The sequence below is a fragment of the Chlorocebus sabaeus genome, chromosome 9 (assembly GCF_047675955.1).
Source record: "Chlorocebus sabaeus isolate Y175 chromosome 9, mChlSab1.0.hap1, whole genome shotgun sequence".
Lineage (NCBI taxonomy): Eukaryota > Metazoa > Chordata > Mammalia > Primates > Cercopithecidae > Chlorocebus > Chlorocebus sabaeus.
Window position 1 is genome coordinate 136133924 of NC_132912.1, and position 15852 is coordinate 136149775.

Below are 15852 nucleotides of genomic sequence, written 5' to 3' on the forward strand. Positions count from 1 at the left end.
GCGCCCGGGCGCGGGGCCAGGCACGGTGGCAGCGACGTGGGCATTGAACGCCACATTAGGAAGAGTTTTATTTTCATGTACACAGTCAAGACTTCAACAGATTTAAATAATAAAATTTTGATTCATTTAAATTATTTTATTTATAACTTTTATACTTTTATTTATATGTCTATATCTAGACAAGTATTGTGGAGCATCCATTCGTGTACTTGCCCGGATTCTGCAAATGCCAGGGTGGAGATAAAACTACCCTGGATAAAATGGAGTGGAAAGCGAAACTGCTATTGTGACCGGTGGAGGGTGTGCAGGTTCTTGACGTCTTGAACAAAGAAGTGGACAAGATGCAAGGAAAGAAGGAAGTAACAAAAGCGAGATTTATGGAAAACACATGTATGACTGGGCGCGGTGGCTCACGCTTACAATCCCAGCACTTTGAGAGGCCAAGGCAGGCAGATCACCTGAGGTCAGGAGTTCGAGACCAGTCTGGCCAACATGGTGAAACCCCCCCCTCTACTAAAAATGCAAAAATTAGCCGGGCATGGTGGTGCACACTTGTAGTCTCAGCTACTCGGGAGGCTGAGGCAGGAGAATCACTTGAATCCGGGAGGCTGAGGCAGGAGAATCGCTTGAATCCAGGAGGTGGAGGTTGCAGTGAGCCAAGATTGCACCACTGCACTCCAGCACGGGTGATAGAGTGAGACTTCTTCTCAAAAAAGGAACAAGAAAAGGAAAGCAACTCCACAGTGTGGGAGCGGCTGAGCACAGGGGCTCAAGAGCCCCATTACAGAGTTTTTTGGGGGTGTAAATACCTTCCAGAGGTTTCCATTCGTTATTTGGTGTGGCCTTTGTAAATGGAGAGGACAGTTCCTGTCATAGCGGGAAGTGTTTCCATTCGATTTAGTTCTAGGGAGTCAGCGTGAATTGGCCTCCAGACCCTGTTCTCCTGCCTTACTATGTTCAAGAAAATAATTCAATTCAAACCAAAAATTAACAGGTACCAAAATTTTATTTTAAGACTGAGGGTAAAATGAAGACATCTCGTGTGAGTAGAAACAAATCAACAACAAACCTTTACTAAAAGATGCTCTATATTAGTGTAGTTAAACCTCTGGGACAGACAGAAAAGAGGTTTATTTCCTTCCTTCCTTCTCCTCTCCTTTCCTTTCTTGTCTCGCTGTCACCCAGGCTGGAATGCAGCGGTGTGATCTCGGCTCATTGTAGCTTGCGCCTCCCAGGTTCAAGTGATTCTCCTGCCTCAGCCTCCTGAGTAGTTGGAACTACAGGTGCTTACCATCATGCCCGGCTAATATTTGTAGTTTTTTAGTAGAGTCGGGAGTTTTGCCATGTTGGCCAGGCTATTCTCGAACTCCTGACCTTAAGTGATCCACCGGCCTCGGCCTCCCACAAGTGCTGGGATTACAGGAGTGGGCCACCATGCCTGCCAAGAGGTTTCCTTTCTAACGACCCGGGAGGCCAGGCAGCTCCCATCCTCCATCAAGCAATTGAGCAACAAAAGCACAAGCAATAAAGGGAGAACATATGTAAATTGGATTTCACCAAAATTTAAAAATTTTATGTCTGAAAGGACACTACCAAGATAGTGAGAGCACGGAACAGACATTCCTCCAGTGAAGATAATCAATGTCAGATGAGCTCAGCATCATGAATCATTAGGGAATGCAAACTGACACCTCAATGATACCACGTCACACCTGCTGTGGTGGCTGCAATAAAAAGCCCAACAGTCACAATGTTGTGGGGGATGTGAGCAGCAGAACGCTGGTGCACTGCCAGCGGGAAGGGAAAATGGTGCAGTCACTTTGGAAAACAGTCTGTTGTTTCCTCAAAAGGTCAAACAGCAACTCCACTCTTAGGTGTATGCCCCAGAGAAATGAAGACAAATGTCCACAAAAACTTAGATATGAATGTTCATAGCAACATTATTCACAATAGCCAAAAAGTGGGAAAAAGCCAGTTGTCCATCAACTCATGAATGGACAAACAAAATGTCATATATCCAAACAATGGATACATTAGAATGAATGAGACTATACAATGGACCGTATTTGGGAGTAAAAAAGAAAGAAGCGCTGATACACATTAAAAAATGGAAAAGCCTTGAAAATGTTATGCTCAGTGAAAAAAGCCAGACACAAAGGCCATGCATTGAATGATTCCATTTCTATGAAATGTACAAGACAGGCAAATCCATACAGACAGAAACTAGATGAGTGGTCACTAGGGGCTGGAGGGAGGGGGCAGTGGGGGTGACTGCTGAGGGGTATCCCCATTTGCTTTTTAGGGTGATGAAAACGTTCTGAGCTTGGGGCTGGGTGCAGTGGTTCATGCCTGTAATCCCAGCACTTTGGGAGGCCAAGGCAGGTGGATCACCTGAGGTCAGGTGTTTGAGACCAGCCTGGTCCAACATGGTGAAACCCTGTCTCTCCTAAAAACACAAAAATTAGCTGGGCATAGTGGCACGTGCCTGTAATCCCGGCTACTGAGGAGGCTGAGGCAGGAGAACTGCTTAAACCTGGAAGGCAGAGGTCGCAGTGAGCCAAGATAGTGTCACTGCACTCCAGCCTGGGCAACAGAACAAGACTCCATTTCAAAAAAAAAAAAAAAAAGTTCTAAACTGGATGATGGTGACAGTCACACAACTCTGTAACTAAACTGAACACCATTGAATTGGACACTTTAAATGGGAGAAGTCTTACAGCATGATGTCTGTATCAATAAAGCTATTTTAAAAAATCAACAAGCTTGATTCAGTCAAAGCCACATGGGTAGTTGCCACCTTGATCACCATAGGTGGCATCACCCAAGGCGCTCTGGAGCTGGAAGCAGCACATACCTTGTACCAGTCAGACAGAAAAGAGGTTGTGTCCGTGTGTTCCAGCTGGTGGCTCTGGCATGGCAGGATTGTCCAGGACTGGTTGTGGTCACATGCACTCTCCATTTCAGAGCAAGGGGGACAGGTGACTGACCCAGCCCTAGGTCAGAGTGCCAGCAGCAGGTGCTATTTGATTCAGGCTGTGGCACTACATCTAGGGGAAAAAGAGTGCATCGGTTGTCCCCAACCTGCAGCTCTTGGGGTCCATGTCTTCTCTCCGCACCATCAAGCCAGAGTTCCCATTTCAGTCACCACAATCACCCCTCCTTGCACCAGGCCTTCTGGCTGTGGGGCATGGGCATGTTTACCTCTGGCCTGTGTGGGTCACTGTGGGGAGGCTTGGCCAGCAAGTTGCTGAGCCAAGTAGTTCCTGCTTTTATGGGATCCTGCTGCTCCACAAGAGGATCCGGGAGGCTGAACTAGAATTAAGTTAGAATCTCTCAGGTCCCCTTCGGGCTGGGTCCCCTGCAGGAACCAGGAATGGGCTGGCCAGGAGGACATGATGGACCAGGAGGAGGTGACAGAGGCAAAGCCAGACCCTTCCTGTTCCATCTTGCAGAGGCTGTCCCAACGCGAGGTGAGGCCAGGTGCCTGGGGGACATCGATGCCTGACCAGAGCCCAGACTGGACGGCCTTCCAGCAAAGGCTGCGCCCTGGCCAACCGTAATGGCCCAGGAGAATGAGGACACGGGAGTTTTGGTGCTGGAGGAGCTGGCTGACTGGATGGTCCTGATACTGTACTGAAAACAGGGCAGCAGTCCCCAGAGGCTGAGGGGCCAAAGTAACCTGTCCACCCAGAGTGGGGAGGCCCAAGCCCGTGCAGGAGGCCCAAGGCACGGGGTGGCATCCCTCACAGCCGTGCCCACCCAGTCGTGTGCAGGCCGATGTGCTCCTGTGTCTGGGCAGTGAGCTGGGCCCTGTGGCCAGAGAAGCAGCTTGATTTCAGATGGTGCCACCAGGGAGTGGGCCGTCCCCTTGGCCACAGCCGTGGGGGACCCAGTTCATCTGTGGAATTCATGACCCCAGAGTATTTAATCTGCCATCTCAGGACTTCCACTGGGGAGCTGGGGCAGGTGGGTGGGTGGTCCCACTGTGCTTCTGTGGTGCACACCAGGGACCTCAGAATGAAGCCCTCACTGAGCTGTTGGCTCTGCTTCAGGCCCAAGAGCAGTGAGTAAGAGAGAGGCCTGCTCAGGCAGAACAGGTGACACTAGTGGCGGGGGCTGCACCCCAACACTTGCCATCCGACTATGGGGGTGGGGTAGCCCTTTTTTCCTTAGCCTGAGGATGTCAGGTGGGTCAGCCTGGTGGAGAGCTGGCCCTGCTGACCCGGGAGGCGCCCTGGGTTCCCCCTGGCCTGGCGGCAGGAGGAGATGGCCACTGCATCCAGCGTCGCCTCCTGGCGCTGGGGGCCCCTGACGGACAGAGGACACTCGACCCCTGACCGCCACCGCCCAGGGAGTCAGCCTGTGTCCCAGGCACCCGCACCTCTTCCTGCCTGGAGCTCAGCTCGCGGGGTCGGCTAGGGAGTGATGGGAGTGGAATCCAGACACCAGGTCACCCTTCCGGGAGCCTTTTTTCCAGCTGGGACGAGAGGGAATCAAAGGAAAGGAAGACACGGCTCTGGGGGTCCACGCCGAGAGCGAAGGGTAAAGCTCACACTGGCAAACTTGAGTGCGCGGCCCCTCCGCAGAGGACCGGGGCTCAGGAGGCGGGGACGCCCCTGAAAACAGGGCAGGAGCGTTTCCAAGCCCTGCGGTCTGTGATGCAGTAGAAAACGCGGCCGCCTGCACCCGGGGAAGTCTCCAGAAATACAGGCGTGCCTGGGTGTGCGCTCAACTTCTCCGGAAGCTGGGAGGGGGCGAGAGACTCAACTTCTCCGGAAGCTGGGAGGGGGCGAGGAACGTTTCTGCACTTGCCCTCGGCTTCTGAACTTTGTACTTCGCGTGTGTACTTTGTGCTTTGGTCCCGTGTCCCTGCAGACCTGTGACCACACACGCACACGCAGGCGCGCGCACACGCGAACTGAGGGCTCGCTGGCGTTGCTGGAGGCTCTCACAGCCCCCTCTGGACGCGTTAAGCTCTCCCAGGTCCCATCCTTGACACCGTGGCACCCCCAGGCCCACTGCGCCCTCGCACTCGAAGCGGGTACCTGCGGGAAGCGCTCGCTGCGCCCTTGTCTCCCTTGGAGGAGACTCTGGCCCGGCCGGCCGGCTTCTCCCTCCGTGGCGGGGGCTCGCGCGCACCGCCCGGCAGCGCGGGACGCTCCCTGACGCCGGTCCTGGCGAGCTCGCGGAGGCCGAGGCGCACTGTGGGGCACCCGGCCCCGCCCTTTCCCGCCCCGTCCCCGCCCCGTCCCCGCCCCCTCGCCCCGCCTCCGGCCTCCTCCGAGAGCTCCAGACCTCCCAGCTACTCGGAAGCCCTCGGACTGCCCGGACCGGACGATGGAGGCGACCGGCAGCGTCGGGAAGGCTCCGGGCGGCCCCCGGGTGCTGGTGGTGGGCGGCGGCATCGCGGGGTTGGGCGCGGCGCAGAGACTCTGCGGCCACTCCGCTTTCCCGCACCTGCGGGTCCTGGAGGCCACGGCCCGCGCCGGGGGCCGCATCCGCTCGGAGCGCAGCTTCGGTAACCGCCCCTCCCGGAGCCCCTCCCGGAACCCAACAGGTTGCGCGCGAGCTCGCCGGCCCCCACCAGCCCTGCGCGCAGCTGACCGGCCCGGCCGCCTTACCGGGCTCCCCGAGGAAATCCCCGCTCGCTTAATCGGCCAGAGTTCACCGCCCCGAAACTCAGGGCTCAGAGTTAGTCAGGAGGGCGCCGGCCAGGGAAGGCGACCTACGGCTCCACAAGGCCTCCCTGGTTGTGCCCCACAGACCCCCCACCCAGCCGCGGGGTACGCCCACCCTGCACCCCTCTCTCTGGTCCAGACCGCCCGACAAGTGCTCTCCTGCCCAGGTGCTCCCCTTAAACTGGATCTGACAGGGCCCTGCCCTTGGGGACCACAGGGCCCTTGGGGACAGTGTGGTCACATCCTACTTGGGAAGGGCAGCGTGGGCGTGGCCCAGGAGAAGGGCTCGGAGTGACCGTTCTGAGAAAGGAACCCCCAGGTGGCATCTGCTGTCCCCTCGCAGGTGGCATGGTGGAGGTGGGCGCGCACTGGATCCATGGGCCCTCCCGGGGCAACCCCGTCTTCCAGCTGGCTGCTGAGTACGGGCTGCTGGGGGAGAAGGAGCTGTCCGAGGAGAACCAGCTGGTGGAGACCGGGGGTCACGTGGGCCTGCCCTCCGTGAGCTACGCCAGCTCCGGGGCCCGCGTGAGCCTCCAACTGGTGGCGGAGATGGCGACTCTCTTCTATGGCCTGATAGACCAGACCCGGGAGTTCCTGCATGCTGCGGAGACCCCGGTGCCCAGCGTCGGGGAGTACCTCAAGAAGGAGATTGGCCAGCACGTGACCGGCTGGACAGAGGATGAGGAGACCAGGAAGCTGAAGCTGGCCATCCTGAACTCCTTCTTCAACCTGGAATGCTGTGTGAGCGGCACCCACAGCATGGACCTGGTGGCCCTTGCACCCTTTGGGGAGTACACCGTGTTGCCGGGTCTGGACTGCACCTTTTCTAAGTGCGTGCCTGAGCCCCTGCCAAGCCAGTCCTCCCACCAGGCTCCCCAGGGCCCCGGGGTTGGCCATTCTCTGCTCTTGTTTGGGTATGGGAGGGACAAGAGACCATTTGTCCTCCCCATTCAGACAGACTGGTTGCTCCTTTCTCTAGTTTTGCTCATTTAAGCCAAAAAAGTTATTTCTGAGAGAGGGTGGTTAAAATACGAAAGGTAAGGCCGGGCGTGGTGGCTCACTCCTGTAATCCCAGCACTTTGGGAGGCCAAGGTGGGGAGATCACGAGGTCAGGAGTTCAAGAACAGCCTGGCCAACATGGTGAAACCCCATCTCTACTAAAAATACAAAAATTAGCCAGGTGTGTGGGCACGTGCCTGTAGTTCTAGCTACTCTGGAGGCTGAGGCAGGAGAACTGCTTGAACCTGGGAGATGGAGGTTGCAGTGAGCCAATGCCATGCCATTGCACTCCAAGCCTGGGGGACAGAGTGAGACTCTGTCTCAAAAGAAAAAAACAAAAAAACAAAAACCAGAAGGAAAGACTTCTCTTGCTCCTGTATTTATGAGGGGCTTCAACTGCAGAGGGGGCCAGACATCCCTGTAGCAGGGTGGCTGCTGGGTACCAGGTACAGGTGAGACCCTCCTCGGGCTGTCCCCTCACTCTCCTAGACGTCACCCCTGGTGTTGTCCCCAAGGCTCCTGGCCAGGCGATGGGCATTTGTGAGTCAGGAACCCTGGGGTGGTAAGGAGGAAGCCCTGGTTCTGGCAAATTGCTTTGGGAGCTCTGTGCCCACTGAACCCTCCCTTATGGCCTGGAGGGCAGGTATGAGCATCCTTGCGGTGGAAAACCACAGAGTGGAGCTGCCCTCCATGCTGGCCCCAAGTGATGGAGAGCTCCCTGCAGCTACCTTTGATGTGGGTGGGAACTCAGAGCAGGTATTTCCACCAGCCCTGCCCTTCCAGGGACTGGGCCTCTACGAAACCAGCACTTCTGTCTTCCTAGGGGCTACCAAGGGCTCACAAACTGCATGGTGGCCTCCCTGCCGGAGGACACAGTGGTTTTTGAGAAGCCTGTGAAGACTATCCACTGGAACGGGTCCTTCCAGGAGGCAGCCTTTCCCGGCGAGACCTTCCCCGTGTCGGTAGAGTGTGAGGATGGAGACCAGTTCCCAGTGCACCACGTCATCGTCACCGTGCCCTTAGGTAGGTCAGGTTTTCAGCCCAAATCCCCATCCCAAGTGCCCCTGCCTCAGCTGGCTCTGGGGCGTTTGCCTGTGTACGAAGCTCACATTTTCATTCTAATAATTTCCAGATAGGTGGAAGGAATGATTCTGTTATGTTTTGCAGCAATTGCATGCTTTGGAATTCAGGGTTTCACTGTAAGAAAAAACGTGAGTGAGTATGTGTCCTGCTTGCTTGGAGGTAACCGTTAGGATTGGGACGACCTTGGAGATTAACCACACTGCATTTTGCTGGAGACAGGAAAAGGCATGGAAAGCCTGGTCTCAAGGTCAGGCCTGGGGTGACCTGTTGAAGGAGCCATGTGTATAATTTCTGTTTAATTCTAGATCTGGTGATTTAGATCTGTCCTCGAGTAGAGGTGGTTTGAAGCTGTTTTGTGAAAGGTGGAGATGGTTGAAAACAGAGTTACTAGGATAATTGTTGTCAACTAGACATTTGCTTCACACGGGTTTCACGCTGCCATGGGTCTCTGCCTAAGTTATCTCATTGAGTCCTCAGGCAGCCTTGGGAGGTGTCTGTCACCATCCCCCATTTGACAGATTTGAACATCTAGGCAAGTAGAAGTTACTTAATTGCCCAAGTTCACAAAGCTAGCAAGTGCCGGCACTCACTTGGAAATCTAGGTGTGATTGAAGGTTGTGATGAAAAGCAAGAGCCTCTGCAGCCCTAACTCCTGTCTCCAAGGGGTGGCTGTGCCCTCTCCGGGGCAGGGATGAGCACTCAGACCTCACTGCTGTTTCCCAGAGATGCAGTCATCGTCCACACATGAACATCTGCTGCTGGCTGGGCGTGGTGGCTCACGCCTGTAATCTCAGCACTTTGGGAAGCCGAGGCAGGCGGATCACCTGAGGTCAGGAGTTCGGGACCGGCCTGGTGAACATGGTGAAACGCTGTCTTTACTAAAAATCCAAAAATCAGATGGTCATGATGGCAGGCACCTGTAATCCCAGCTACTTGAGAGGCTGAGGCAGGAGAATTGCTTGAACCCAGGAGGCGGAGGTTGTAGTGAGCCGAGATGGTGCCATTGCATTCCAGCCTGGGTGACAGAGTGAGACTCTGTCTCAAACAAACAAACAAAAAAACAAATCCAAAAATCTGCTGCTCAGTTTGCCTCTTTTTTTTTTTTTTCCTTAATAGAACTTGTCAGTGTTTCCAAATCAGCATACAGAGATCTGCAGCAGTCTTTTTTGTTTCCCTCCAGTGACTTTGTTCATTCTTGTTTGGAGTATGTAGTTGCAGGGCCTGCTAAGTGCTGATCACTGGGGACATTTTCAGTAGATACATTGTTACAACTGTGAGCATTTTGTTTATAAGGAGCCAATTCACAAAAATTAGCGGTTGGGTGCTTGTAATCCCAGCTACTCAGGAGGCTGAGACAGGAGAATTGCTTGAACCCAGGAGGCGGAGGTTGCAGTGAGCTGACATCGTGCCATTGCACTCCAGCCTGGGCGAACAGTGTGAAACTCCGTCTCAAAAAAAAAAAAAAAAAAAGGAACCAGTTAATTTGCCATGCAGTGTTTTCTTGTCATTATTTCATAAGTACAGATGGAAAGGTAGGTGGTCTTCACGTTTCTATTTCATGCAGTTTTACATGTGCACTTAAAAACACTTGTGATGGCCAGGCAGGGTGGCTCATGCCTGTAATCCCAGCACTTTGGGAGGCTGAGGCGGGTGGATCACCTGAAGTCAGGAGTTCAAGACCAGCCTAACCAACATGGCGAGACCCCATCGCTACTAAAAATAGAAAAATTAGCTGGGCGTAGTGGTGGGTGTCTGAAATCCCAGCTACTTGGGAAGCTGAGGCAGGAGAATTGCTAGAACTGGGAGGCAGAGGTTGCAGTGAGCCGAGATCACATCATTGCATTTCAGCTTGGGCGACAGAGCAAGAATCCATCTCAAAAAAAAAAAAAAAGAAAACCCAAAAAACAAAAAACACTTGTGTGAAAGGTGGGGAACGGTGGCTCATGCCTGTAATCCCAGCAGTTTGGGAGGCCAAGGTGGGAGGATTGCTTGAGCCAGGGAGGTCAAGGCTACAGCGAGCCCTGATCGTGATGCTGCATGCACTCTAGCCTGGGCAGCAGAGCAAGACTCTATCTCAGAAACAAGGAAAAAAGAGTAAAACTGCTTGTGTGAATGTGTCTGTAGGATAAATCCCAGCAGGGGAAATTGCTGGGTCCAAGGTCTGGACAGACAGGACTTCCAAGGATGTAAGTAGAGTCCAATTCTGAATTCCAGGTTTTCTTAAGGAACATCTGGACACCTTCTTTGACCCTCCACTGCCGGCTGAGAAGGCAGAAGCCATCAGGAAGATAGGCTTTGGGACCAATAATAAAATCTTCCTGGAGTTTGAGGAGCCCTTTTGGGAGCCCGACTGCCAGCTGATCCAGCTGGTGTGGGACGACACGTCGCCCCTGGAGGACGCTGCCCCTGCACTGCAGGACGCCTGGTTCCGGAAGCTCATTGGCTTTGTGGTCCTGCCTGCCTTTGCGTACGTTTGCTCCCCGAGAGGCTCTGTGAGTAGCTGGCTCGTAGGCCTTCATCTGATGGAGGACGCAGTAGTGTGTCCGTTCACTGCATTTATTTATTTATTTATGAGATGGAGTTTTGCTCTTGTCACCCAGGCTGGAGTGCAATAGCTCGATCTTGGCTCATTGCAACCTCTGCCTCCTGGGTTCAGGCATTTCTTCTACCTCAGCCTCCCGAGTAGCTGGGATTACAGGCATGCACCACCACGCCTGGCTAATTTAGTATTTTTAGCAGAGACGGGGTTTCTCCATGTTGGTCAGGCTGGTCTCGAACTCCTGACCTTAAGTGATCTGCCCGCCTCGGCCTCCCAAAGTACTGGGATTACAGGCGTGAACCACCATGCCCAGCCAAAGGAGTGATATTTAAATAGCTTTTCAAATGATTGTGGGTATTCTTTGATACTACACCAAAAGTCAAGAAGTAGTAGTTCCTTAAAGGTTGGCCAAATATGAAATTGGAGAGCACACCAGTGAATTTTTTGTCTTCTGTGACACTGAAATCTATTTGTCTGTCTTGCACTTCGAATGGATCTTTTACCTATCCATGACTTTAGTCATTTGGAAAATATTAGGCTGGGTGTGGTGGCTCATGCTGGTAGTTCCAGCACTTTGGAAGGCCAAGGTGTGCAGATAGCTTGAACTCAGGAGTTCAAGACCAGCCTGGGCAACATAGCGAGACCCCGTCTCTACCAAAAATACAAAAAAATAGCCAGACATGGTGGTGTGTGCCTGTGGTCCCAGCTACTGGGAGGCTGAGGTGGGAGGATTGCTTGAGCCCAGGAGGTGGAGGTTGCAGTGACTTGTGATCAAGCCACTGAACTCCAGCCTGGGCAACAGAGCGAGGCCCTGTCTTAACAAAAGAAAAAATACATATACGGGTTCATGTAGTCTTCCAAATGTTGATACATTTCATTATACGATATAAAAAAACCAAATTTATTAATGTACTACGGATCTCAGAAAAGTCTTTTGGTGTTGGGAAGCTGTGATGCTGTTGGTGGCAGAAACAAGCTTTTCTAAAATTGCAGTTTTTGCTTGAGAGCTTAAACTTTGTCAGTGTCTATAAATCCTATTTGTTAGTTGTTTTCCTGTGACAGAGGCATTTTGCTCATTTTCGAGAAAATGTCGCCAAATACCAGACCGTGGTTTGTCTGTCCGGAGCTCTCCTGAGTTCTGAGCCAGCCCCACCAGGAATGAACTTGTGCAGGGCAAGTCCTCCACGGCCACCGTGCACCACACACAACACGCACAGCAGGAGTGTTCTACGTGGATCCCGCTTCTCCACACAGATTATTATTATTTTCTGAGACGGAGTCTCGCTCTGTCGCCCAGGCTGGAGTGCAGTGGCACAGTCTTGGCTCACTGCAACCTCCACCTCCCGGGTTCACGCCATTCTCCAGCCTCAGCCTCCCGAGTAGCTGGGACTACAGGCGCCCACAACCATGACAGGCTAATTTTTTATTTTTATTAGAGACTGGGTTTCACCATATTGGCCAGGCTGGTCTTGAGCTCCTGACCTTGTGATCCGCCCGCCTCAGCCTCCCAAAGTGCTGGGATTACAGGCATGAGCCACCGTGCCTGACCCTCAACACAGATAGTTAAAAAGACATGAACTCGAGGCTCAAGATTTAATAAAATTAGTAACTTTTACTGCCTATCAGGGACATTCTCAAGTGAAAGCAGCATTTTAATTTATTTTCTAATGTATATATTTTAACTTTTATATTCAGAGGCAGGGGTACCGTGCAGGTTTGTTATAACCGTGTGTCATCGGGGCTTGTGGTACAGATTCGTTCATCACCCAGGAATTAAACCTAGTACTCATTAGTTATTTATCCTGCTCCTCTCCCTCCTCCCATCCTCCACCCTCCCGTAGGCCCCAGTGTGTTCTCATCATTTAGCTCCCACTTGAAAGGGAAAACATGTGCTGTCTGCTTTTCTGTTCCTGTGTTAGTTTGCTGAGGATAATGGCCTCCAGCTCCAGCCATGTCCCTACAAAGGACATGATCTTGTTCTTTTACGGCTGCAAAAAGCAGCATTTTGTAACCCGCTTGTGTGGTGGTGGGAACGCCTGTAGGCGAGTGTGGGTCCCGTTGCTGCCTCGATTCTGCTAAGGGACAGTTCTTGCACGGGTGCAAATGTTGGCGTGGTGGAAACAGCAAATGCTGTCTTAGCGTCTGAAGATGGCTGTGACCTTGAGGGTCCCTGGCAGGGTCTTCGGACCCCCAGGACTTTGCCCACCCTCTGAGAACTGCTGCCTGAAGGACGCTCCGTGGGGATGGCTCTTCGTGCCTCTGGGGCCACCGCTCCATCAGGGGCTCCTTGCTGAGAGACGTGGGCAGAGAGCTGGGCTGGACGTCGCCATCCCACGAGTCTCTTTCTTCATGCAGGTCTGTCCACGTTCTCTGTGGGTTCATTGCTGGGCTGGAGTCTGAGTTCATGGAGACTCTGTCAGATGAAGAAGTTCTTCTGTGTCTCACCCAAGTGCTCCGGAGAATGACAGGTACTCACCACACACGCCAGTTCCTGCCTCTGCTCGTTACTGGCTGATCTCTAAACAGAAACTAGGCTTTTCAGAACAGAGAAGAACTAAATTTGGCTGACTCTGTACATCTCCAGGGACCATCCTTCCTCATGTTAGTGGGGTCAGTAACAGTTCTTACCTCCGAGGAACTGAAATGACTTTGCAAACACTTCCTACTTCTGCCACCGAAATAAATGCCGTTGTCCTTGATCAGAGTTTTACAGAGGAGGAACCCAAGGCTCAGAAACAGGAGCGTGCTGCTGTCACAGGCCCCTGGGTCCCAGCCTGCTGTTCTCGGGTCAGGGTCGGCAGGAAGGGCCTCTCCTGATGCGCTCTGCTGCTCGGTTTTTTTCCCGTGTAGCATCTTTCACGTTAAACTGCTCAATCTTTAAAAATGACACAAACAGTTGCAGACCTGTGGGTGAGAGTTCTTGGTTAACATGCAGTGTCTCTGTGGCTCAGGAAACCCACGGCTCCCCGCGCCTAAGAGCGTCCTGCGGTCTCGCTGGCACAGCGCCCCGTACACGCGGGGCTCCTACAGCTACGTGGCCGTGGGCAGCACTGGAGGCGACCTGGACCTGCTGGCTCAGCCCCTCCCTGCAGACAGCGCCGGCGCCCAGGTATGTGGTGTGCCCCAGCTGGGGGGTGTGGGTCTGGCTGCAGAGGCCCCTGCTGAGTCCCAGTGCTGCAGGAGCACCCACCAGTGACGGGTGGGCTGGGACCCGAGACTCAGAAGCCATTTTCTTGTTGAAACTAAGAACAATTTTTAAATGTATTGTTTTTGTGAGAATTACACACACATATAGCTTAAAAAGTCAGAGAATTCTGCAGTGCTAACAAAATAAAATAAAACCAAAACAGCGGGTGGAGCCCCTTTTGCCCTTCCCAGACTGCGCTCCCAGCTGATTCTGATTGCTAAGTTTAGCGCATCTCTAAAAACATGTTTGTGCTACCACTTTTTGAGAACCATTTCCTATGCAAAACGTCAAACATAGAAAAGTAGGTAGAACCTTTGAGTGCCCACCAGGCTTCCCCTAAGTCAATCTTGCTCCCCACCTGGCCCCCGCCCTTACTTATTAAGCACGTCTCACACAGGACATTCACCTGGAGATATTTTGGTGCCTGTCTCTAAGAGATAAAGACATCCTCGTAAAATACTTAACTATGATGCCGAGGGCAGTGGCTCACACCTGTAATCGTAGTGCTTTGGGAGGCCGAGGCAGGAGGTTTGCTGAGGCCAAGAGTTCGAGACCAGCCTGGGCAACATAGTGAGAGTCGGTCTCCACATACACACAAAAAAGTAGCCAGGCATGGTAGCATGCACTGTAGTCCCAGCTGCTTGGGCTTGGGTCCAGTTGAGGCTGGAGTAAGCGATGACACTGGACTCCAGCCTGGGTGTCAGAGCAAGACTGTCTCAGAAAGCATACAAATAAAACCATATAACTATGATACTATTTACCCACTTAAAAATTAACAATCATTCCTCAATATGATCCAATATTTAATCAGTGTTCAGTTTTCCAATCAGCTCATGATCACTCTTCAATGAGCCTGCTTGGAAATGTTGCTGCTTGCGTTTTCAGTTTCAGGTGTTATTAATTGACTTCTCATTACATCAGATAAAGTTGTAGCTTTCTTCCACCCCTCTGCCCACCCGACTCCCAGATCCGTCCCCCACCCTCCCCATATATGATCCAGTAGTTGTGGCCACATCACTATTCAGTGTTTACACCACCTTGTTTTCTCTAAATGCTGTTCACACCTGAGCTGCGGGGAGTAGTCGCTTCCTTTCCCGCCCATTGGTGAATGTGTGTGAACCGTTTTCCTGCCCGTTGATGGATATGTGTGAGCTGTTTTCCTGGCCATTGATGGATACGTGTGAGCTGTTTTCCTGCCCATTGGTGAATGTGTATGAGCTGTTTTCCTGGCTGTTAGTGGGTACGCGCGCGAGCCCTTTTCTCGCCCATTGGTGGAGGTGTGTGAGCTGTGTTTTCCCACCTCTTGGTGGATGCTCGTGAGCCATTTTCTGTGTGTTTATCTGCCCAGACCCTGCTGTCTGAATTGCATCCCTATTCTAACCCTGGCTCTTCTTTGCAGCTCCAGATCCTGTTTGCAGGGGAAGCCACACATCGCACGTTTTACTCCACGACGCACGGTGCTCTGCTGTCGGGATGGAGGGAGGCTGACCGCCTGCTCAGTCTGTGGGCCCCACAGGTGCAGCAGCCCAGGCCGAGGCTCTAGCTGGGTCCAGCCTGCTCTGTTCTTCCTGTGCCGGGGGAGGCTGGGACCCTCGTTTCCTCTGACTGATTTCAATCTGACTTGATATTTGGGGATGTTAATGAGATCCTCTGGTTTTTAGTAACTGGGGCCACCTTCTCAGTTCTTGTGTCTGTTATTGGAGTCTGGCCAGGGTTGACTTGAGCTGAGACACCGGATGCTCACGGAGATGCCGGGCACATAAAGCATATTACAGCCATAGCGTCCAGAGCCGTCCTTCCTGCCTTGGGGCTCTAGCATCTGCTGCTGTTGTCTTTGTCTTGCTTCAGGCCCAGGTTACACAGGGCCTTTTGTCTCCAATCCCCACAACCACCACATGTGGCCCTGCACTCTGGGTTCCCTGAACTCTGGGTCCTGTAGTTGCTTCTCGTCGCCCTGCATTCTCATGGGATGACGACGTAGCTGACAACCCTCCTCTTGCTCATCAACTGCTGCTGCGTCAGACGCCCACTTCGCAGGTTCGCAGCCACTGGGGAGATGAGGGTGCCCTGCCCAGAGGCTAGAGGTTTTCTGGAGGAAGTGGATACCTAATAAGGCCTGAAATGAGGAACAGAGTGCCTGGCCCATGGGAGCTGGGGAGTGTGTGGGGTGTGGGCAGTGCTGGGGTGAGGGTGCTGGGGTGCCGGGGGTGTTGGGGTGAGTGTGCTGGGAAGCCAGGCCCCTCTCTGGCCGCTCTACCCCAGCCTGGATCTGCAGGGCTCCTCTCTTCTCACCCTCTGGTCTCTGTTCAAATCGCCCCTCCTAGGGCGTTCCCTGACCCCAAGCCTCCTGAGCCCCAGCCTCTCTC

General features: G+C 53.1%; 1 protein-coding gene across 1 annotated transcript; it reads left to right on the forward strand.

Annotated features, from left to right (window-relative positions):
* The first annotated feature begins 5248 nt into the window (after window positions 1-5248).
* On the forward strand, window positions 5249-15266 carry PAOX (polyamine oxidase). The gene is made up of 7 exons (XM_008017258.3): window positions 5249-5518; window positions 6022-6508; window positions 7501-7700; window positions 9975-10227; window positions 12655-12767; window positions 13251-13408; window positions 14886-15266. Exons 1-7 carry the CDS (start codon window positions 5338-5340, stop codon window positions 15027-15029), a joined length of 1536 nt encoding a protein of 511 aa, XP_008015449.3. The 5' UTR covers window positions 5249-5337; the 3' UTR covers window positions 15030-15266.
* The last annotated feature ends 586 nt before the right edge of the window (window positions 15267-15852 follow it).

Bases quoted from the DNA above. Each gene is read 5' to 3' on its own strand.
- PAOX (XM_008017258.3), top strand. From the start codon at position 5,338: ATGGAGGCGACCGGCAGCGTCGGGAAGGCTCCGGGCGGCCCCCGGGTG. The intron at 5,519-6,021 runs GTAACCGCCCCT...GTCCCCTCGCAG, and splicing joins CCGCTCGGAGCGCAGCTTCG to GTGGCATGGTGGAGGTGGGC. The intron at 13,409-14,885 runs GTATGTGGTGTG...TCTTCTTTGCAG, and splicing joins CAGACAGCGCCGGCGCCCAG to CTCCAGATCCTGTTTGCAGG.